Genomic DNA, 23,795 nt, shown 5'->3' on the forward strand with positions numbered 1-23,795 from the left:
CTGTTTTCATAGGGCCCAGGTCTCTGAGGCATATGTTAATGCAGGAAGAACAGTGGAATCGAAGAGATGTGCTTGTAGCTGGAGGTTCTTTGTCCTCTTAGTTATTTCTTCAATGCTCTTAAAGGCATTCCAAGCTGCTCTCTTCCTCCTGCACAACTCAGGTGCCAGGTCATTCATCATGTTGATTTCTCGACCTAGGTATATATAACTGTTGCATTCAGAGATGGTGGTTCCGTCTTTGAGGATTTTCGAATTTTAGGATATACTTATAAAAATAATTTAGAAAGAAAAAGAATAGAACATTTTAATATTTGATATGAACAATCAGATACTTTGTAGAGAAGATACAGGAACTTAATACTGTCTATGCAGAGCAGTACACAAACAATCTTACCACTCCTTGTAGCACTGTGGCACTGTCCTCCTGTTGTTCATTGATTTGCTCGAGCAGGCACCAGTAACGTCTCCATTGTGAGACTTGTTGTTATTATCTTTGGCATATCAAATACATCCGGGGAGCTTGCCAGGCTTTGCCATGCGGGAGAGATATTCTCAGTAGCTTGCCAGGCTCTCTGAGAGGGGTGGAGGAATCGAACCCGGGTTGGCCATATGCAAGGCAAATGCCCTACCCCCTGTGCTACTACTCCTTACCAAAATTAAAAATTATTACTGCTGTTTCTGCAGATAAATGGTAACTACTCATTCTTAACTTATCATTAGTAAGTTTATGCATTTGAAACATGCATATGCATAATATATGTACATTCATGTATTTCTATATAAAATGTTGTGTTTGATTTGAATAAGTTATAAATTACTTTTGTGTATTAAAAATTTTTTTGTGTACACTGATAAGACACCCTCCCCAGCCCTCCCCGGCCTCACCCTCCCTAGAGACCCTCTTTAGAGACCCTGACTAAGAGATCAAATCTTCAGACCAGATTTGCTGGTCACAAAGGCTAAAATCTCAAAACAAATGAAAAGAGAAATAATATTCTCAGCTCTATCCAGGTTTTATTATCATCGGAAAAGAATCGATCCTTAAAAAAAAAAATCGATCCTTCTGGAGAAAAAGCAGTTCTTCATTCTGAGACTAAAATGTGATCATTTTTTGGCGGGGGTGTGGCCACACCCAGAGATGCTCAGGGATTCCTGGTGTTCTGCACTCAGGAATTGCTCCTGACAGTGCTTGAGTTAGGAGGCCAGGGATTGAACCCAAGTCAGCTGTGTGCAAGGCAAGTGTCCTACCTGCTGTACCATCACTCTGCCCTCTCAAATGGGTTCACATGAAGCAAAATAAAGCCCAAGAATGTTGTGAAGAAAGCTAACTTCAAAATACCACGATTATTGTGATTGAGGCTCTGGGCTGGGCCAAATGTAAGTTCTCTGGTTGCCAGAAGATCCAGTCTCCAAGAGGTGGGGCTTTACCAGGTTTATTGCAGATAAGCTTAAAGACATAGGGACTGACAAGCGCCTGATACCAGGTGGCTCTGGAGTAAAATACTCCCCAAATTGTGGGCCTCTGGACAGAGAATTAAGACATAAAAGAAGAGTACACAAAAGCCAGAGAGTCCAAGCACAATCTAAACAGCACATTACCACACTTGACTGCCCACACATAAATCCTACAAACTCGGGACCAGTACTGAGGGTAGGACATATGCCTTGTATGACGCTGACGTGGCTTAGATTCCCGACATCCAATATGGTCCCCCTAGCACCACCACAGATAACTCCTCAGGCAGAACCTTGGACTTCACTGGGTGTGGCCCCCAAACCAAATAATAACAATAATAAATAATAATAATAGCACTGCACTGTAGCACTGTCCTCCCATTGTGCATCCATTTGCTCGAGCAGACACCAGTAACGATTCCATTGTGAGACTTGTTGTTATTGTTTTCGGCATATTGGATACGCCACAGTGAGCTTGCAGGACTCTGCCATGCGGGCAGGATATTCTCAGTAACTTGCTGGGCTCTCTGAGAGCGACAGAGGAATCAAACCCGGATCATCTGTGTGCAAGGCAAATGCCCTACCCACTGTGCTATCGCTCTGGCCCACCAATAATAATAATGCACTGTCACTGCACACTGTCCTCCCATTGTTCATTGATTTCCTCAAGCAGGCCCAGTAACGTCTCCATCCTGAGACTTGTTATTGTGTTGGCATATGGAATACGTCATGGATAGCTTGCTGGGCTTTGCTGCATGGACGAGATACTTGCGATAGCTTGCTGGGCTCTCTGAGAGGGGCGGAGGAATCAAACTCAGGTTGGTCACATGGGTCATGTGGGCCGTGTGCAAGGCAAACGCCCTACCCACTGTGCTATCGCTCCATCCTAATAATATAATAATAATAATGATAATAACTTGTATCACTTTTATCACTTGTCATCCCATTGATCGTCGATTTGCTCAAGCAGGTACCAGTAACCTAGTTTCTTTATGCACTCATTTAATTTTGGGTATTTAGGTTGTTTCCAGATTCTGGTTATTGTGACTGGTGGTCCAATGAACATAGGAAGTGAAGATAGTGTTTTTGCTGTGTGTTTTTGGCCACTTGGGTATATTCCCATAAGTGGCACTGCTGGGTCACAAGAACTCCATGTCTAGTATTTCTTTGGAAAACAATCCCCATACTGTTTACCAAGAAGGCAGGCCCAGTTGGCCTTCCTACCAGCACTGAACGAGAGTTCCTTTCTTCCCACATCTGCACCATCTTGTTCTTGTTCTTGTTCTTGTTCTTTTGGATGTGTGGAGACTCTCTGGTAGGAAATGATATCTCATCGTTGTTCTGGACAGCATCTCCCAGTGATTAGTGATGTGAGCAGAATATCTGTTCACAGGACTGTGTTCCCCTTCCTAGGAAATGGAATGAGTGCTGATATGCATTTTCCTTGTCTTGGCTTTTTAATTACTTCCATTGAGGCTTTCCATCTGAGATTGGCTCAGAGGGAGGGACTTCAGGGAGAGTCTCTAAGGAGGGTCAGGGTACTCCAGGGAGGACCAGGGAAGGTTTAGGGTGGGTCAGGGAGGGTCAGGGAGGGTCAGGGAGGGTCTCCTCCCAGACTACATAAGAGGAGGGGCCCTGACTAGCCTCACCTGGTGTCTGCCAGAGACTCTGAGAAGAGGCTGCAGCACAGGACTTCATCATCCTTCCAGACTCTTCTACGACGCATCTTTTCCTGGGACAATGGCCTATTTGCACGATCATGCAGGAATGAGCTCTGTAGGCCACACCAGCTCCCTGGGATCTTCTCACCACCCCACGGCCACCCCATGGCCTCAGTCCCACGGCAACACGACGACGATGGCGCCCTGGACCTTCTACTACAAGAACATGGATCTGCTGTTTGCTAAACTGGCCATTTGCTTCGCTGTAGCCATAGCTTTCCTGACTGTGTTTCTGCTAGCGATATGCTGCGATAAATTCAAGAAAGTTCGCGAGAGGCTTCTGCGCAAGAGCAAGTGGGGCTTTGTGCCCAGTGCTTGCCTTTCGAAGACCTGGAACCTGCCCCAAGCAGATGACCCGGTAGCAGATGCTGATCGCCGCTCACCTCCAGCAGATGACGTTGCACGTGCCACAGGTGGTCCTGAGCCAACTGCTGACCGCCATGGCAACCAAGCATCCCTCAGCTGGCATCACTACTGGCTCTCAGGTGGAAAGAAGGCAGAGCTGGCGAAGTCAGAGAACCATGACAAGAATGTGGTCTTGGTCAAGGTCAGTGAGAGTGACAGTGGAAACTGAGCCCCGCTGGGCGATTAGACCACGTTCCTCACCCCTACAGGTTCCTCGACTTGCCACCTGGGTGGCAGCCATTCCAATGAGTTTGACGACCACGAAGCTAACGGGCAGGTACTTCTGGCCACTGTTTCCCCATGAGCTGCAAAACTCACAGGAGATGAAGCCCCTGGCTGCCCTGCCCCCTGGGTTTCAGGTCCACTTCTGTGCCTTGTCTAATGTACAGCCTCCCTCCTGGCTCCCCTGGTGACCGTGTTCCTGCTTTGTGTCTGTCTCTGGGGTTATCCTGGGGGAGGGCATGGACAGGGATGAGCTCCTTCAGCCCGAGCTTCAGCCAAAGGCGTTTGTTATTGTCAGTGAACCCAGAAGCCAAACTTGACAATAAATGCCTATTTGTGCTCTTTGATGCGAACTTTGGTGTCTTTGCTTGGGGTGAAACATCGGAAGGACATAGTAGAGGGCAGAGTTGGGTGAACCAATGACTGAGAGGACAGTGTCCGAGGATGCTTCTCAGGGTGACGGGATCTTCCCTGGGATCCTGCTCCTCTTGAATTGAAGATTGTGTTGGCAAAAATGACAGTCAAGGGGAGCAGATGAATCTCATCTTGTATCAAATCCTGAAATCTCTCCTTTACCTGCATTGTCCAAGCTGAATGGCAGCAGGGCTGCAGAGTTGGGTCAAGGGGTGAGACTGTTGACTTGCACACAGTTAACCCATGTTCGGTCCTCTGCACTCCATCTGCTCCCCTGAGCCTGTGTGGAATAATTTCTGAGCACAGAATAAGCCCTAAGCACAGTTGGCATTGGTTAAAAAGCAGAAATTCACTGAATGTCAAGAGAGGTCGATTTTTTTGAGGTGGAGGATTAGAAAGAGTAGAGATCCCAGGGATATTCAGCCCTGCTCTGTGGCATGATGATTTAGTGCCAGGCCTGACATGTGTGTTTGTGGCCCTTGTACCATGCCTGGTGATGCCGGAGTCTGCAGGCTTCACCCTGCATGTCAGGCAAAAAGCCCTGCGTGGCCAGGTCAGGGTCCTTGCCCCGCCCCGCACACAGCCCAGCACATCACCCAGTGTATGAGCTGGATTAGGGCTGCTGTCCTCAGAGAACATGGATGGACACTGGGCAGCAGAGGTCACTCCTCTGAGTCGTTGCCAATTGACACGGGCCAGAGACCCAACCTACCCCAAGGACATGTGTCTGGGCCCTGAACAGAGACAGGCTCCCCTCCCCCTCCCGGGGTAGCTGGAGAAACTGGACAGGGGACTGAGTCACCCCAGGCTGATCCCAGACAACACAGGGAGAGCCTAACAGCGTGCAGGCATCCAGGGTTAGTCACCCTCTTAGTGTCAAGCAGAGTTGGGGTTGCCAGTGCTGCTCAGGGCTCCCCCAGCTGTGCTCTGGAGCCCGAGGGCCACCCTCAGTGAGGATCTGCCTGGACTCAAGAGATGGTTTGTTTCTCTACACAGGGAGGCGGAGCCTGGTTAGGCCCCTTGGTGGGGCTCGGGGTGGCTCTGTGGCCCCTCTTCTTGCTCCTGCAGGCCCCGATCCAACCCAGCCCCAGCAGGAAACAGACTGTTTTCCTTTACACGAGCTCATTCTGTTAAAGTTCCTGGGAAATATATACTGAGAGTGTGAATCAATGAACTGTGAACTGTTTCCAGCATTTGCTACCATCTGCGTGTCCTGTGATTCAGCATTATCTATGACACGGTTTCCCCAAAATACCATTTCTTTTTTTTTTCCCTTTATTTTATTTTATTTTATTTTTTTACAGTTGTAGATTTACAATTTTTTGTGCTTTGGTTTCAATTATACAATGATCAGATACCCATCCCTCCACCAGTGCCCATTCTCCACCACCATGGATAATATCCCTCCCACCCCCATCCCCCCATCCCCCCTGTCTCTGTGGCAGGGCACTCCCCTGTGTTCTCTCTCTCCTTTTGGGTGTTGTGGTCTGCAAAAGAGGCATTGAGTGGCAAACATGTTCAGTCCATAGTCTACTTTCGACATGCATCTCCCCTCCTGGGAGGATCCTCCAAACATCCTTTATTTAGTGCTCCCTTCTCTATCTGAAATGCCCTTTCCTCTAGGATACCCGCTGGCCTCTAAGTTATGGAGTAATCGTCCTGGTGCTGATCTCAGCTATTCTTGGGTATTAATCTCATACTTTGTTACTTTATATCCCCCAGATGAATGCAATCTTTCTATGTCTATCCCTCTCTTTCTGACTCATTTTGCTTAGCATGATACTTTCCATATTGTACCACTTGTATGTAAATTTCATGACTTCATCTTTTCTAACAGCTACATAGTACTCCATTGTGTAGATGTACCAAAGTTTCTTTAACCAGTCATCTGTTCTTGGGCATTCAGGTTTCTTCCAGTTTCTGGCCATTGTAAAGAGTGCTGCAATGAACAAACAAGTGCAGATGTCACTTCGACTATACATTTTTGCCTCTCTGGGATATATTCCCAGGAGTGGTATTGCTGGGTCAAATGGGAGCTCAATTTCTAATTTTTTGAGAATCGTCCATACTGTTTTCCAGAAGGGCTGAACCAGTGGACATTCCCACCAACAGTGAAGGAGTGTCCCTTTCTCGCCACATCCACGCCAGCATCGGTTGCTTTTGTTCTTTTGAATGTGGGCCAGTCTCTGAGGTGTGAGATGGTATCTCATTGTGGTTTTGATCTGCATCTCCCTGATGATTAATGATGGGGCAATGAAATGAACAGAAACTTTCTCAAAGAAGAAATCCGAATGGCAAAAAAGCACATGACAAAATACCATTTCTTCTTAAAGGCTGCTGTGTATTTCTAGCGGCTTTAAATTTAAAAATAAATTAGGCCAAAACAAAGACAATTTACAAATATGACTAGACATCCTCCACCCAGATCCTCCATTTTCCAGTAGGCAGGGGTCACACCCACCAACTCACCCCCTGGCGCCACGCAATCCCATCAATGGCCAAGACCCAGAGACTACAAAACCCAGCTCCTAGAAGCGACATCTTATTATCTCATTCTTACTTTTGGACAACCTGGCAGGCTACCGAATGTAGCCTGCCCACATGGCAGAGACTGGCAAACTCCCCGTGGCATACCCAATATGCCAAATACCAGTAACAAGGATGGGTCTCATTCTCCTAGCCCTGAAAGAGCCTTGAGTATGGCACTTCAAAATCTCAGGGCTAAGATGAAGGAGACGTTACTGGTGCCTGCTCGAGGCAATTGATGAACAACAGGATGATCGTGATTGCGATCGTGACTAGATAGGATTCTTCTGTCTTGTGGTGGTCCTTGGGGGCTGTGTGTCACGTATCAAGGCTTACCACTCTTTCCATTTGTTCAGTTTAGGGTCTTGCATGTCGGGGCAAGATGTGGGTCTCAACAATGATTATGTTGTCCGGAGCCATATGCATCTTCTTCTGATGGTTCCTTTTCTCAGGGAAAATGGGAGCAGGAACTGTGCTGGAGGTGAGCACTTTGGGAGGAGTGGATGCAGCCCAGAGAGGTAATAAAGATGGACAAAGGCCATAAGGGGAGGCTCTTGGGACATGATTAACACTCTTGGCTTTTTCAGATGGCACCCAGCGAGTGGTGCTTTGGGCTTATTTCTGGCTCTGTGCTCAGGGATTAGTCCTCGCTGGCTTGGGGAACCATATACGGACACGGGGATGGAATCTGGGTCAGCCACGAGCAAGGTAAGTGCTCTCTGCACTGCACTATGGCTAGAGCCTACATGAGGACAACGGGTTTAGAATCCTTATAGGAAAACATGCATAAAGGTTCACCCTGCACCCCAGTCCCACCCCAGCCCTGTACCAAGTGAGGATGCAGCAAGACCACCAGCCTGCCAACCAGCAAGAGAGTCTGCAGCGGAGAACAAATTGGCCAGTGCCTGAATTTGGTATTTGTCTTCTTGGTTTTATTTCTGTTTGGTTTGCTTGCTTTTGGGGCCAGGCTACAACAATCATTGACTGTCTGGGACACAGAGCAAGTCTAGGGTCACCAACAACCCCCGACAATGCCCCCAAACAGAAGAAAGCCATTCATACGCTTGTTTCATTGGATATGATGACCCAGGCACCAGACAAAGTTAAATGTTCTTCAGATTTCTTTCTGAAATGAAAATTTTCTTTTTGCCCATCAATTTTAATGTGTGTGTGTGTGTGTGTGTGTGTGTGTGTGATTCTGGTTGCTGGCTAGTGGTGCTTGTATGTGCTGTTGGCTCTGCTCAGGGAATCACTCCTGGTGGAGCACAGATGAAGAAGCAGAGATTGAACCCCTCTGACTGCCTGCAAGGCAAGCACCGACCCCCTGTATGTTCTCTCTGGCCAAGTGACAAAATTCCAAATTGACAAAATTATTGCAATCCAAAAAGCAACAGGACCCCCATGAAAGAGTCAACCTCTCCCAGAACACAAATCCATGGGCAGCACCCCTCCTCCTGATATTCACACCCCACCCTGTGTCCATGCTAGAAATTCCTGACCAGACCATCACACACAAGGACACGCTCTGGAGAATTTCCTTTCCATTCATTGAGGCCAAAAGCTCAAGCCTTTTATTGTGAAATTTGGGTTTTATTGTGAAATTTGAGTTCAATTTTCATGACTAAGAAAAAGCAAAAAAACCATTCTAATCACAAAACACAAACAAAAGCATAATATCCAGGGAGCCGGGGATGGAGTCTGCATTAGAACGTGAACCATAAACCAGGACTCCAGGGTGGTCCAGGGGCTTCTTCTCCTGTGCGTGTTTCCGGTCATCGGGAAACGCATGGTAGTCAAACTCATCAGAACAGCTGCAATCCAGAGGCTTCTGGAGGGACAAGAAGGTGAGGGCTCATTCCTGCAGGACAGGAGTTTCCGCCGCAAATCTCATGGAGCTCGACCTTATTCCTATCAGGGTTCCGGGAATCCTCCGCCTTCTTCCCGCCAAAGAGCCAGTAGCCGGAGCCGGCACCCGCCACCACCGCCAGGCCCAGGTAGGCGTTGTAGGTCATGGCGGTCAGCATCAGCAGGTAGCTCAGGCCCACCTGGAACATGTGCAGCGCCGTCTGCAGTAGGTGAGCGGTGCTCAGCAGCTGCGGCCGGGGCGTCTCCTTGGGGCAAGCTTCGTCGGGTCTGGGGAAAGGCGAGCACTGGGCATGGAGTCTCTTGCGGGCTCTCTTGAGTCCCTCGTAGCCCAGGGCCAGCAGAAACACGGCCACGACAGCCACAGCCATGGCCGCAGCCGAGTCGATCAGCAGTCCCGAGAACAGCAGCTCCACGTTCCTGTAGCCGAAGTAGAAGGTCATAGGCATCATGTGTGCACTGCCACCATGGGAGTGGGGCCCCGTGGTGGCTGGAGGCTGGGTTGGAGGAGCGGGGGCGCTGGGGTGGCCCATGATGCTCATCCCGGAGTGATGGTGCGAGTGGTCCATGGTCCCAAGAATGGATGTTTCGTAGAAGATTCTGGAAGTCTGATGGAGTCCTGCACTGCAGCCTCTTCTCAGGGTCTCTGGCAGATAACACGTAAGGCTTGGAGGAGTCCTGCCTCTTTAGTACAGGAGACCCTCCCTGACCTTCTCCAATCCTCCCTGACCCTCCCCAACCCTCCGTGACCCTCCCTGAACCTCCCTGACTCTCCCGGCCCTCCCTGATCTCCCTGACCCTTCCTAAACAGCTCCTTTGAAACACTAGCTGGCGTTCCTCTCTCTGAGCCAATCTCAAATTTTAAAGCCTCAATAGAAAGTAACTGACAAATAGAAGACAGAAAAAAAAAAGATACATCAGCAAGGGCTCTATTTCGCAGAGATGGAGCAGCTATCCATCCCAGGAACACTTGTTACTTGGTTCTGAGACCAGTCACCCAGCCCGGCTAGCTCCCTCCCTCCCTTGGGTATGTTGCAGAGCCCCAGCATGCTTGTCTGAATAAAACCCTGCTTGAATTCCTGCAGGAATGTTGTCTGTCTGGTCTCTCCGTGCCTCCCAGGGCTAGGGAACTCCCGTCCCCAACACAACAGGTCTCAAAAAACGTAGATGTTACTGGGCCTGCTTGAGCAAATTGATGAACAACGGGAGGGCAGTGCTATAATGCTACATGTCGGCCCCCGCACACTGCCACGGTCACTCCTGAGCACAGAGCTAGAAGTGGGTTCTGAGTAGACTATGGGATGGGCCTAAAACACCACTCACAGCCCACCAAAATACATGACTGATGTAAGTGCACATGGTTGGAACTTGTGAAGCATATACAGCAGTGTCTTTCGAGCTGGAGAGACAGTACAGTGTGGAGGGCACTTGCTTGCACACAGTGGATCCAGAGTCTGTCACAACGCACCATCCTCTTTGAGTGGCACAACAGTGAACAGAGCATTTACCTTGCATGTGCTGACCCAATTTCCACCAGGGCACCAGGGCACCCTATATTGTCTCCTGAGCTTATCAGGAGCAATCCCTTGTTACAGAGCAAGAAGCCCAAAGAATCACCAGGTGTTATCCAAAAAACAAACAAACAAAACAAAACAAAACAGCAGAGTTAATCCTGTCCCACCAGAACTCCACCTGGTGATCTTCCTTCATCTTTATTTCCACTCTAAATGTGCCCACCTCCTTCCACAGTGCTCACCACCAACGCAATTCTTCTCCCCATTTCCCTGAGGAAATGAACCATCAGTAGAGGAAGTGAACACCCACCCGGGACACCCACCCTCTGTCTGGCCTGAGACCCACATCTTCACTGTGTCTCAGCAAGCAGTCCTCACCCCGGGAAGCAGGTTTCGAGCCCCTAAGCTGAAGGAGTGGAAACAGGGGTGAACCCTAAAACGTGACACACAGCCCCCATAACCACAGCTTAAAAGCATCCTGTCTAAATAATATTTGTGACTCTTTTCGGTTTATGCCTAGCTTATTTTTAAATTTAAAGTAGCTTAGGGTCCTTTCTCTATCTCAGCTGCCTTTTCCCCCCAGCATGTGAGACCAGATTCCAAGCCATGGAGCAATCCTCCTGAGACCACCAAGTAATTGATGCTTGGAGGGCTCGTTCAGGATGAGAGATGTGTGCTGAAAGTAGACTCAGGATCGAACATGATGGCCAGTTTAGTACACATACTGCGAATCATAACACCCAAAAGGAGAGAGAGAGAGAGAAAGAGGGAATGTGCCAGCCACAGAGGCAGGTGGGGATGGGAGTGGAGGTGGTAGGAGGGATACTGGGAACATTGGTGGTGGAGAATGGGCACTGGTGAATGGATGGTACACGATCATTGTATGACTGAAATGTAATCACGAAAGTTTGTAAATCTGTAACTGTATCTCACAGTGATTTATTTAATAATATTTTTAAAAAATAAATGAATATAAAAAACAGTAAAGTAGTTTAGGAGACTGAGTGATAGTACAGCAGGTAGGGTGCTTGACTTGTACACAGCCAGCATGTTCAATCCCAGCATCCCATATGATCCCGCAGTCCTGCCAGGAGTGATCCCTGAATGCTGGGCCAGCAGTAGCCCTTGGTACAGTTGGGTGTGGCCCCAAACCAAAAACAAACAAACAAACAAAATGAAGTAGCTTAGAAATCACTTGATCACTTGATCATATAACATCCCTTTACTCATTGATTTGCTTAAGCAGGTGCCAGTAACATCTCCACTCGTCCCTGTCATGTGCTAATGTAGCCGGGTGGCGACGGCTTGCTCCAGGAACATGAAGAGCCTCAAACTGATTGTTCAGGGCCTTGATGAAGAAGTCTGACCATCTTGTAGGTGGCAGCCACGTGATCTTTTGACGTCCTGTGGAATTCAGTCGGCAACGGCTCTACTTCAGAGGTCGTCTCCAAATCACATTATGTGTCTAGCCCATCTAATTTTCGACGCCTTGGCAAATGAGACAGCTTCCCTGATTCTTGATTGTCAATGGTCAGAACTCCAAATTCTTTCTCTCACTTGAGTGAAGTGTGATACTTCAGGCATAGTTCTTTCGATTCCTCTTTGGGAGACCCAAATAGCATTCTCATTCTGTTTTCATAGGGCCCAGGTCTCTAAAGCGTATGTTAATGCAGGAAGAACAGTGGAATCAAAGAGATGTGCCTGGAGCTGGAGGCTCTTCATACTCTTAGCTATTTCTTCGACACTCTTGAAGGCGTTCCAAGCCACTCTCTTCCTCCTGCGCAACTCAGGTGCCAGGTCATCCGTCATGTTGACTTCTCAACCTAGGTATACATAACTGTTACATTTAGAGATGTTTGTTCTGTTATGAGTGAATGGAACATTAAAGATGAGAACGTTTCTCATAAACATTGTCTTTGTGAGATTCAGCTGTAGTCTGATCTTTCCACACTCATGGTCAAAGTCGGCCAGCATTTCTGTCACTTGGCTAATGTTTGGTGTTATTAGAAAGATGTTATCAGTGAAGCAGAGTTGTGTAGTTGCCAACCATCTATCTTCACTCCCATTCCTTCCCATTCCAGTCATCGCATGATGTTCTGGAGGGTGACACTGAAGAGTTTCAGTGAAATGGTATCACCCTGCCGAACCCCCTCTCTTGATATGGATGATTGTTTCCTTGTAGAGTGGTGAGGTCCTGGTAGTGAATCCATAATACAGCTCACGGAGGATCTTGATGTATTGAGTTTGAACGCCCTGTTTGGCTATGGCTTCGATGACTGCTTCAGTATCAACAGAATCAAAGGCCTTCTTTAAGTCAATGAACATTAGATAGAACAGCATCTTGAACTCCCGAGAAACCTCAATGAGCTTGGTTATCATGTGGATATGGTCGATGGTGCTGAATCCTTTTTGGAAGCCGGCTTGCTTACATGGTTGTCCTTCATCTGGTGTTCTGCTAATCCTATTCAGGATGACTCAAGTGAACAGCTTGTAGAGGACAGACAAAAGGCAGATAGGGCGATAGTTGCCAATGTTGTGGATGTCTCCTTTCTTGTAGAGTAGTACAGTCCTGCTGATTTTCCATTGGGATGGAACCTTGCATTCAGACAGGTAACATGTGAAGAGCCGAACCAATGTATTGATGAAAACTGATGGCAGGTTCTTCAGAGTTTAGAAACACATATTTTTAAGAAGAAACTGTCATAGGTATTGCTCAATACAAGATGATCATGATCACGATCATCCTGTTGTCCATAGATTGCCTCGAGCAGGCCCCAGTAACGTCTCCTTCGTCCTAGCCCTGAGATTTTAAATAGTGTCATATTCAAGGCTCGTTCAGGGTTAGGAGAATGAGACCCATGATTGTTACTGGTATTTGGCATATTGGGTACGCCACGGGGAGTTTGCCAGACTCTGCTGTGTGGGCAGGAAACATTCGGTAGCGTGCCAAGTTGTCCAAAGCAAGAATGAGATAATAAGATGTCCAGGAGCTGGGTTTTATAGTCTCTGGGTCTTGGCCTTTGATGGGATTACACGGCGCCAGGGAACCAGTTGGTGGGTGTGACCCTGCCTACTGGTAGATGGAGGATCTGGGTGGAGGATGCTCAGCCCTGATCCGAGCAGTTTGGAGATCTCAGCCCCGGGACCCGCATGCCTTTGTTCCTCTGCCAGTACCATCATGGAATACAATACAAGACACAAAGTGATTATAGCAGCGCCAGAAGGGTGCAGGAAGTGGGGTGACATGCTGGGCTGTGGGCAGGGCAGAGCAGGATGAAGCTCCAGCACCACCAGGCATGGCACAAGGGCCACCAACACACAGGTCGGGCCTGGCACTAAACCATCATACCACAGAGCAGGGCTGAGTATCCCGGGACTCCTCTCTTTCTATACCTCTCCCTCAAAAAAATCTACCTCTCTTGACATTCAGTGATTTTCTGCTTTGTAGCCAATGCCAGCTGTGCTCAGGGCTTACTCTGTGCTCAGAAATCATTCCACACAGGCTCAGGGGAGCAGATAGAATGCAGATGACCGATAGCAGGTCAACTGTGTGCAAGGAAATGGCCTTACCCCCTGACCCATCTCTACAGCCCTGCTGCCATTCAGCTGTGACCATGAAGTTAAAGGAGAGAGTTCAAGGTTTGATACAAGATGAGATTGATCTGCTCCCCTTGTCTGTCAACGTCGCTGACACAATCTTAATGCAAGGAGGAGCAGGATCCCAGGGAAGATCCCGTCACCCTGAGAAGCATCCTCAGACACGCTCCTCTCAGTCGTTGATTCACCCAATTCTGCCCTCTACTATGTCCTTCTGATGTATCACCCCAAACAAAGACACCAAAGAGCACAAAGAGGCATTTATTGTCAAGTTTGGCTGTTGGGTTCACTGAGAATAACAAACACCTTTGGCCTAAGCTCAGGCTGAAGGAGCTCATCCCTGTCCATGCCCTCCCCCAGGATAACCCCAGAGACAGACACAAAGCAGGAACACGATCACCAGGGGAGCCAGGAGGGAGGCTGTACATTAGACAGGGCACGGAAGTGCACCTGAAACCCAGGGGGCAGGTGACCAGGGGCTTCATCTCCTGTGAGTGTTGCAGCTCATCGCCAGGTGTAGCTTTCCGTTAGCTCCGTGGTCATCAAACTCATTAGAATGGCTGCCACACAGGTGGCAAGTCGAGAAACCTGTAGGGGCGAGAAACGTGATCTTGTCTGCCCAGTGGGGCTCAGTTTCCACTGTCACTCTCACTGAACTTGACCACGACTACGTTCATGTCATGGTTCTCTGACTGTGCTAGCTCTGCCTTCTTTCCACCAGAGAGCCAGTAGCGATGCCAGCTGAGAGATGCTTGGTTGCCATGGCAGTCATCATCACCAGGTGGCTCAGGACCACCTGGGGCACGTGCAGCATCCTCTGAAGAAGTGAGCGGCACTCAGCAGCTGCTGCCAGGGCATCTCCCAGGGGCAGGTTCTGTCTGGTCTACGAAAGGCATGCACTGGGCACGGAGTCCCTCCTAAACTTGCACAGAAACCCCTCGCGAGCTCTCTTGAGTCCTCTGTAGCACATCGCTACCAAAAACACAGCCACAAAAGCTGCAGCCATGGCTACAATGAAGTAAATGGTCAACTTAGCAAACAGCAGCTCCTTGTTCTTGTAGGCATAGTAGAAGGTCAAGGGCACTATCGTCATCTTGTTGCCACGGAAGTGGGGCCACTAGCGTAGCCGGGAGCTGCTGAGGAGGTCCCAGGGAGCTGGTGTGGCTCATGGGGCTCTTTCCTGCATGATTGGGCAAATAGGACATTGTCGCAGGATAAGATGCGTTGTAGAAGAGTCTGGAAGGATGATGAAGTCCTGCACTGTGGCCTCTTCTAGAGTCTCTGGAAGACACCAGGTGAGGCTAGTCAGGGCCCTTCCTCTTATGTGGTCTGGAGGAGACCCTCCCTGACCCTCCCTGTCCCTCTTTGACCCACCATAAACCTTCCCTGGCCCTCCCTGGAGTACCCTGACCCTCCTTAAGAGACTCTTCCTGCAGTCCCTCCCTCTGAGCCAATCTCAGATGGAAAGCCTCGAGGGAAGTAATTAAAAAATCAAGACAGAAAAAATGCATATCAGCACTCATTCTATTTCCCAGGTAGGGGAACATAGTCCTATGAACAGATATTCCTCTCTACACCACTAATCATTGGGAGATGCTGTCCAGAACAACAACGAGATATCATTTCCCGCCAGAGAGACTGCCACACTACCAAAAGAATTAGAACAAGGTGGCACGGATGCGGGAAGAAAGGAACTCTATTCATTGCTGGTAGGAAGGCCAACTGGGCCTGCCTTCTTGGAAAACAATATGGGGACGTTTTCCAAAGAAATACTAGACATGGAGTTCTTGTGACCCAGCAGTGCCACTTAGGGGAATATACCCAAGGGGCCAAAAACACAGCAAAAATGCTATCTTCACTCCTATGTTCATTGCAGTACCAGTCACAATAGCCAGAATGTGGAAACCACCCAAGTACCCAAGAAGAGATGACTGGACAAACAAACTATGGTACATTTGTAGCACTGTCCTCCTGTTGTTCATCAATTTGCTCAAGTGGACCCAGTAACATCTTCATCATGAGACTTGTGGTTACTGTGTTTGGCATATTGAATACATCACAGGTAGCTTGTCAGGCTTTGCCGTGAGGGCAAGATACTCTCAGTAACTTGCCGGGCTCTCTGAGAGGGGTGGAGGAATCAAACCCAGCTCCGTCGGGCCAGCTGCGGGCAAGGCAAATGCCTTACTGCTGTGCTATCGCTCCAGCCCATGGTACATCTACACGATGGAATACTACATAGACTCTAGGAAAAATAAAGTCATGAAATTTGCTTATACGTGGGTGGACATGGAGATTATCATACCGGGTAAAATGAGTCAGAGAGCAGGGCATAGACATAGAAAGATTGTACTCCTTTTGGGATATAAAAAAGACATAGCAGGGGACTAATACCCAAAGACAGAAGGGAAGTGCCCAAAGTTTAGTCTAGAATCTTGTAGAGAGTGCAGGTGGGGCGGGGTGAGAATTGCAATTAGGATGGAGAAGGGACCACTATGACCATGATAGTTGGAAATGATCGCTCTGGACAAGAACTGAGTGAAGAAAGGAGGTAAAAATGATAACCTTTAAGTACCTGCACTACAAACTTTCAATGCCTAGAAGGAGAGGCAGAGGGAGAGAGAGAGACAGAGAGAGTGAGAGAGAGAGAGAGAAATGAGAGAGAGAGAGAGAGAGAGGGAGGGAGAAACAGAGACAGAGATAGAAGGAGTGAAAGGTTGGGTGTTTGAACACTGTATGACTGAAACTCAATAATGAACAACTTTGCAACTGTATCACAAGGTGATTTTTTAAAAAAACAAAGCAACAAGACCAGAGCTCTTCAAAGTACATATTTATATTTTTATAATTTGAAGATTACATGGACTGGAGTGATAGCACAACGGTAGGGCATTTGCCTTGCATGCAGCCAGCCCGGCCGAGCCGGGTTTGATTCCTCCGCTCCTCTCGGAGAGCCTGGCAAGCTACCGATAGTATTCAATATGCCAAACACAGTAACAAGAAGTCTCACAGTGGAGATGTTACTGGGCCCGCTCGAGCAAATTGATGTATATCGGAAGGACAGTGTTGAAAATTATATATGCATATGTAGTATAGAAAAATAACTCACTCCAGAGTCTCAGGTGAGTGATAATGGAGTGTAGCACAGGCAGATGTGCCCATGAGTAGTACATGCATGTCGGGCCTGGACGCTAACCCATCATGCCACAGAGCAGGGCTGAGTATCTCCAGGACTCTTCTTCCTTTTTCTGCCCCTCAAAATACCAAACTCTCTGCAAATTCAGTTGGTTTGGTTCTTGTTTCTTTTGGCCACTGCTGGCTGTGCCTAGGGCTTACCCTGAGCTCAGGGTTCCCTCCAGGCGGTCTCAGGGGACCAGAACGGGTCACTGAGGATCAAACACAGATGAACCATGTGCAATGCCAGAGCCTTATTCCCTGGGCCTTATCCTCCAGCCCTGCTGCCATTCGTTCGGGACCATGAAGGTAACCAAGCTAATAGAGAGAGTTCAGGGTAGATTCAAATGAGAAATGTTTGCTTACTAAATGCCATTATTACCAGCGCAATCATTACTTTTTTTTATTTTCATAGAGTTGTTCACAATAATTGATTACATCCAATATTTCAACAGCAATCCCACCACCATTACACCTGCCCACCACCATTATTTAGGATTATCCCACCACCACTCAAGACTGCCCCACAGGAAGATGCTAAATCTTATATTTTGTATTGCTTGTTATGGATAGCAGGAGATGTCTGTAAGGGTCTATCTCACAGTGATGCAACAACAAAGTACAAAAAAAAATTGGATGTCTCACAGCCACCGTTGCAACCGTGCACTAATGGAATTCCAAAATTTTAAATAATTGGGGTCCAGAGACAGCTCTGCTGCTTGCAGCTCTCTTCCGAGATTCATTTGTGAGTCTCAGGATCATGGTCACTAATGCACTTAAATAGCGCACAGAGGCAGTTGTGCCAACACAATCTTAATGTAAGAAGGAGCAGGATCTAGGAAAGATCCAGTCACCTCAGGACCATCCTTGGACACTCTCCACCCAATCCTCGGCTGACCCAACCACCTCCACTGAGTTCTTCCAGAGCATCCATCCCCCAAAAGACAAGAGTTTGCATCAAAGAGCACAAACACTCTGAAGTTTATTAGTTTCAGGATTCACTAATAATAACAAATACCTTCGCGCACCAACAATTCAGGCTGACAGAGCTCATCCCTTTTCCATCCCCTCACCCAGGGTAACTCCAACATACCCCCAAACCAGTGAAACAAAGCAGGAACACAGTCACCGAGGAAGCAAGGTTCGGGGATGTGCATCAAATGAGACACAGAACCAGGGAGACAGGGTGGTCCAGGGGCTTCCTCTCCTGTGTTCCAGCTCCTCAGGGAACAGTTGCCAGGAGCAGTTGCCGCTTTAGCTCAGAGATGTCAAACTCATCAGAATTGCTGACGCAGAGTGTCAAGATGACGCTGTAGGGAAGAGGAGGTGAGTGCTCATCATGCAGGGAGGGTCAATTTCCAATGTCAACATCATGGAGCTCCACTGCTTTCACGTCATGGTTCTGGGACTCCACGTCCTCCGTCTTCTTCCCACCAAAGAGCCAGTAGCCCACACCGGCCCCCGCCAGCAAAGCCAGGCCGAGGTAGGCATTGTAGGTCATGGCGATCAGCATCAGCAGGTAGCTCAGGCCCACCTGGAGCACGTGCAGTGTCGTCTGCAGGAGGTGAGTCGCCCTCAGCAGCTGCGGCTGGGACGTCTCCTTGGGGCGGGTTCCATCTGGCCTCGGGAATGGCGAGCACTGGGCGCGGAGTCCCTCGCGGGCTCTTTTGAGTCCCTCGTAGCCCAGGGCCAGCAGAAACACAGCCATGACAGCCACGGCCATGGCCGCAGCTGAGTTGACCAGCAGCCCGGAGAACAGCAGCTCCACGTTTCTGTAGCCGAAGTAGAAGGTCATGGGCATCGTTACAGACATGTGTGCACTGCTGCCGTGGGAGTGGGGCCCCGAGGTGGCCGGAGGCTGGGGTGGAGGGGCCGGGGCGTTGGTGTGGCCCATGGCGCTCATCCCAGAGTGATGGTGACAATGGCCCATTGTCCCAGGAATGGATGTGTTGTAGAAGGTTCTGGAAGGTTGATGCAGTCCTGCTCTGCAGCCTCTTCTCAGAGTCTCTAGCAGAAACAGGATAAATCTCTGAGCCCTACCTCTTATTTATACTGGAAGGGGACCCTCCCAAACCCTCCATGACCTTCCCTGACCCTCCCTGAGCCTCCCCACCCTCCCCGACCCTCCTTAGAGACTCTCCCTGGAGTTTCTCCCTCTGTACCAATCTCTGATGGAAAGCCTTGATAGAATTAAAAAATCCAAGACAGGAATAGCTCATATCCGCACTCATTCTATTTCCCAGGAAGGGAAACATATTCCTATATTATGCTCTTCATCACTAAATATATGCCTCTCGGAGAACCCGGCAAGCTACCAAGAGTATCCCGCCCGCATGGGCAGAGCCTGGCAAGTTTCCCATGGCGTATTTGATATGTCAAAAACAGTAGTGACAACAGGTCTCATTCTCCTGACTCTGAAAGAGCCTCCAATCATTGGGAAAGCACTGAGCACTGTCCTCCCATTGTTCATTGATTTGCTCAAGCGGGTCCAGTAACGTCTCCATTGTGAGATTGGTTACTGTCTTTGGCGTATCAAATACATCACGGGTAGCTTGCCAGGCTTTGCCGTGCAGGCGAGATATTCTCGGTAGCTTGCTTGGCTCTCTGTGAGAGACGGAGGAATCGAACCTGGGCCGCCCAGGTCGGCCATGTGCAAGGCAAACGCCCTACCCGCTGTGCTATCACTCAGCCCATCATTGGAAAAAGAGGAGTAAAAAGAGTCTGCTAAAATCTCAGGGCTGGGAGGAAAAGAGATGTTACTGGTGCCCACTTGAGTAAATCAACAAACAACGGCATGACAGTGATATAGTCATACATCATTAATTCGAAAGATGCAGACCAAAACAAAAATGAGATATCATCTCATACCATAGACACTGCACACACCAAAATGAACCAGCGCTGGCACTTTTGCAAGGGGCTCTCATTCATTGCTGGTACGATGACAACTAGGCTGACTTTGGAAAACAATATGGGTATTCCTCAAAAAAAAAGTAGAAATGGAGTTGCTTGTGACCCGGTAATACCACTTCTGGGAATAAACCCAAAAGCCAAGAACACACAGTAGAAATGCTGTGTTCACTCCTAAGTTCATTGTAGCACCAGTCACAATAGCCAGAATCTGGAAACAACCCAAGTACCCAAGGGTAAATGACTGGATAAAGAAATTGTGGTACATTTACATAGTGGAATACTACATAGTCACTAGGAAAAATAAAGTCATGAAATTTGCTTATACATGGATGGACGTGGAGACAATCATGTTGCAGGAGCTAAGTTAGAAGGAAGGGGAAAGACATGTGCAGAAGATGAAAAAACATAGCATGAAACCCATACCCAAAGACAGCAGGAAAAGGGTCTAGAGGACTGGCCTATTTTTAGAAGCCTACCACTAGTGCGGGTGGAATGGGGTTGAAGAGAACAGTTAGGCTGCAGATGGGATCACGATGATGATCCTAGACAGGAACTGAGTGCTGAAAGGATAGAAAATGATAAACAAAATAACCTTCCCGTATCTGTGCTAAAACCTACAATGCCTCGAAGGAGAGGGAGAGAGAGGGGGGAGGGTTGGGTGTTGGAACATCTTATGACTAAAATCCAGTTATGAACAACTTTGTAACTACGTATCTCAAGGTGTTTTTTTTTTTCCTTTTTGGGTCACACCCAGCGATGCACCAGGATTACTCCAGGCTCTGCACTCAGGAATTACTCCTGGGCAAGCTTGGGGGACCATATGGGAATCCAGGGATCAAACCCGGGTCAGCCATGTGCAAGGCAAATGCCCTACCCGCTGTGCCATCACTCCAGCCCATAAGGTGATTTTTTCCTCTTTACCAATACTTATTTTTTACCACAAAGAACCCCAATAACCCCCCGCCCCGCAACCCTCTCAATGCCTGTGTGGCAGATGAAATCTAGTTAACACCCTATCTACTTTGATTAGATTCATTGTTTCAACAAAAGATGCACCATTATTATTCAGATTTTACACCCCCAAATCAGACATGCTGAAAAGGCATTGTGAAATAATTTGTTTTCTACAGCTGGTCACAAGAATCAAATGACGTCGTGCGGGATTTTGGATTTCTGGTATTTTACTTATTAAGCCTGGACGTATTTCTGCTGAGAGTCAGATAATTATGAGATTGGTTTCTGTGCTCTGGAGCCATGGCCGTGCTGGAAAGCTGCTTGTGGAGGCAACTCGTGACCTCGGTAGGGTGTGAAGGACAAGCCAGGAATGCACCCCTTCTCATGAGGTTTCAGTCGCCCCATCATGACTGGCTCATACCTGGCTTTCCATAAAGCTCCGAAGTGGCTGCCATCTTTCTTTCCAGAGGGAAGAAGGCGGAAGGGAGCAACACCCTTTCCCCTCCGGGCAGGCATGGTGGCGTGGATTAACGCACAGTCCATTCACTTTTCTGCTGCAAGCTGCCGGGCTCTGCATTAAGTCCTTGTGTGTCTGGAGCCATGCACAAGGTGATTTTTTTTTAAAAGGCAACCAAAGCAACAAAACCAGAGGTCTTCAAATTATACAAATAATATTTATCATTTGAATATAATATATATAAATATGTATTAGAGAAAACTGACTCAAGAATCTACTCGAGAACCTCAGGTTTGTGATAAAGGAGTATAGCACAAGCAAATGTGTCCAGGCCTAGTACATGCAAGACCCAAAGGTTATTTTCACTTGAGAGGGACCCAAAACAGTAAAAAGTGTAGTCTTGGTGGTCCCTGAGGCCCACTACTCAAGCGGCCTGGAATGACTAGATGGAACCCTTGGTCTTTAGTTCCCCGGATCCAGGCGTGCATGACTGGGAGAGGCCAAGTCACTCCTACCCCCAAATAACCACCCCCAAAAGAAACCATTGGTAGCATTGAATGGTTTTGTTTGTTTGGGGACCACAGCTGACAGTGCTCAGGGTTTACTCCTTGCCCTGCACTCTGGGTCATTCCTGGTAGGCTCCAGTGTATCCCATGGGTGCCTGAGACGGAACCAGGTCAGCCGCATGCACAGCAAGGGCCCTCCGTGATCTGCGTCTCTCCTGCCCCAGAAGCAGAATTTCAAATGTCTTTACCTATGTGAGACCAGCCAAGGTCCAGTCCACAAACATCCGTGGTTGAAAACATTCATTTCTTCTCCACCTGCACCCCCACTCCCTGCCACATCTCGATGTATCTTTGGGTATTTCTAGAATTTTCTAGAATCCAAATGTGCCATAGGGTATCTGAGAGCCAGCCACGGTCACAGAGTCACCCACTCAGCACCCTGAACATGGCTGACATGCCCTGGTCCCCACAGGGGTTCTATCCAGCACAGTGTCTGGAGCTAATGCAGAAACATCAGCACCAGGAAATACACAGACTGGTCCCTCCCCCAGTGACTCCCAAGATTCAAGCTCTTCTCTTGTGAACTCTGGGTCCTGGGGTTCACTGGGCAACAACCTCCTTCAGCTCCAACCACCCTCACCCTATGGCTGCACCCTTCTGCCTCACTAAACCCCAGGGACCAACAGCATATTCCAATGAGACACAGTGACTCTTCCTGCTTGGAGCTGGAGGAATGGGTGCCAGCTCCCTGAGGCTGCTCCTAGTGGGGCTGAGCAAGTGCTTCCTGCCTCCTGTCACGTGATCCTCACAGGTCTTCTGTCCTGGGGCCTCGGTTCCAGTTCCTGGACTTTGCTTCCTGTGCTCCCAGGCTGTGGAAGCGCTCTTGGGAATACTGGCCCATACCCGATCGCGTAGCACTGTAGCACTGTCCTACCGTTGTTCATTGATTTATTGAGTGGGCCCAGTAACATCTCCATTGTGAGACTTGTTACTGTCTTTGGCATACCTAATACGTCATGGGGAGCTTGCCAGGCTTTGCCCTGAGGGCGAGATACTCTCGGTAGGGCTCTCCTGCTGATGAGAAAGTAGATTAGCTACGGTCATGGTCACGGTCCTCCCGTTGTTCATCGATTTGCTCGAGCGGGCCCAGTAACGTCTCCATCATGAGACTTGTTGTTACTGTGTTTGGCATATCGAATATGTCACGGGTACTGCCAGGCTCTGCCATGCAGGTGAGATACTCTTGGTAGCTATCCGGGCTCTCCGAGAGGGGCAGAGGAATCGAACTCGGTCGGCCATGTTGGCTGCTTGTAAGGCAAACGCCCTACCGCTGTGCTATGGCTCCAGCCCAGATTAGCTACAAAATAAACTATTTAGCATCTGCCTGTGGGGCAGGCTTGAGTGGTGGTGGGAAACTTCGAAATAATGGTGGTGGGATTGGTGTTGAAATATTGAATGTAATCAATTACTGTGAACAACTTTATGAAAATAAATTTTTTTATTATTTTTTAAAAGTATATTTCAGGGGCTGGAGCAATAGCACAGTGGGTAAGGCATTTGCCTTGCACGAGGCCAACCTGGCCAACCCAGGTTCGATTCCTCCGCCCCTCTCGGAGAGCCTGGCAAGCTACCTGTGTAGTATTCAATATGCCAGAACCAGTAACAACAATCACAATCACAAATCATCACAAATCATCCTGTTATTCGTCGATTGCCTCGAGCAGGCCCCAGTAACGTCTCCTTCATCCTAGCCCTGAGATTATATTCAAGGCTCTTTCGGAGAATGAGACCCATCATTGTTACTGGTATTTGGCATATTGGGTATGCCACGGGGAGTTTGCCAGACTCTGCCGTGTGGGCAGGCTACATTCGGTAGCCTGCCAGTTTGTCAAAGTAGTGGCCGCGCGGTTATGGGAGCTGGTTTTTATAGTCTCTGAGTCTTGGCTGCTGATGGGATTACACGGTGCCAGGGGGCCAGTTGGTGGGTGTGACCCCCGCATAATGGAATTTGGAGGATCTGGGTGGAGGATGCTCGACTCCAATCTGAGTATGCTTGGAGATCTCGGCCCTGGAACCC

At 48.6% G+C, this 23,795-nt stretch overlaps 2 protein-coding genes across 2 annotated transcripts; both read right to left on the bottom strand.

Annotated features, from left to right (window-relative positions):
• Positions 1 to 8,388: 8,388 nt before the first annotated feature.
• LOC130041211 (high affinity copper uptake protein 1-like) lies at positions 8,389 to 9,175 on the bottom strand. Its single transcript, XM_056133274.1, has 2 exons — positions 8,645 to 9,175; positions 8,389 to 8,571 (listed from the first exon to the last, which is right to left on the bottom strand). Exons 1-2 carry the CDS (start codon positions 9,173 to 9,175, stop codon positions 8,389 to 8,391), a joined length of 714 nt encoding a protein of 237 aa, XP_055989249.1.
• Positions 9,176 to 18,239: 9,064 nt separating this feature from the next.
• Positions 18,240 to 18,782, bottom strand: LOC130041212 (high affinity copper uptake protein 1-like). The gene has a single exon (XM_056133276.1). The coding sequence runs from the start codon at positions 18,780 to 18,782 to the stop codon at positions 18,240 to 18,242; it is 543 nt and encodes a 180-aa protein (XP_055989251.1).
• Between the last annotated feature and the right edge of the window lie 5,013 nt (positions 18,783 to 23,795).

Source organism: Sorex fumeus, unplaced genomic scaffold (genome assembly GCF_029834395.1).
Source record: "Sorex fumeus unplaced genomic scaffold, SorFum_2.1 ptg000098l, whole genome shotgun sequence".
NCBI lineage: Eukaryota > Metazoa > Chordata > Mammalia > Eulipotyphla > Soricidae > Sorex > Sorex fumeus.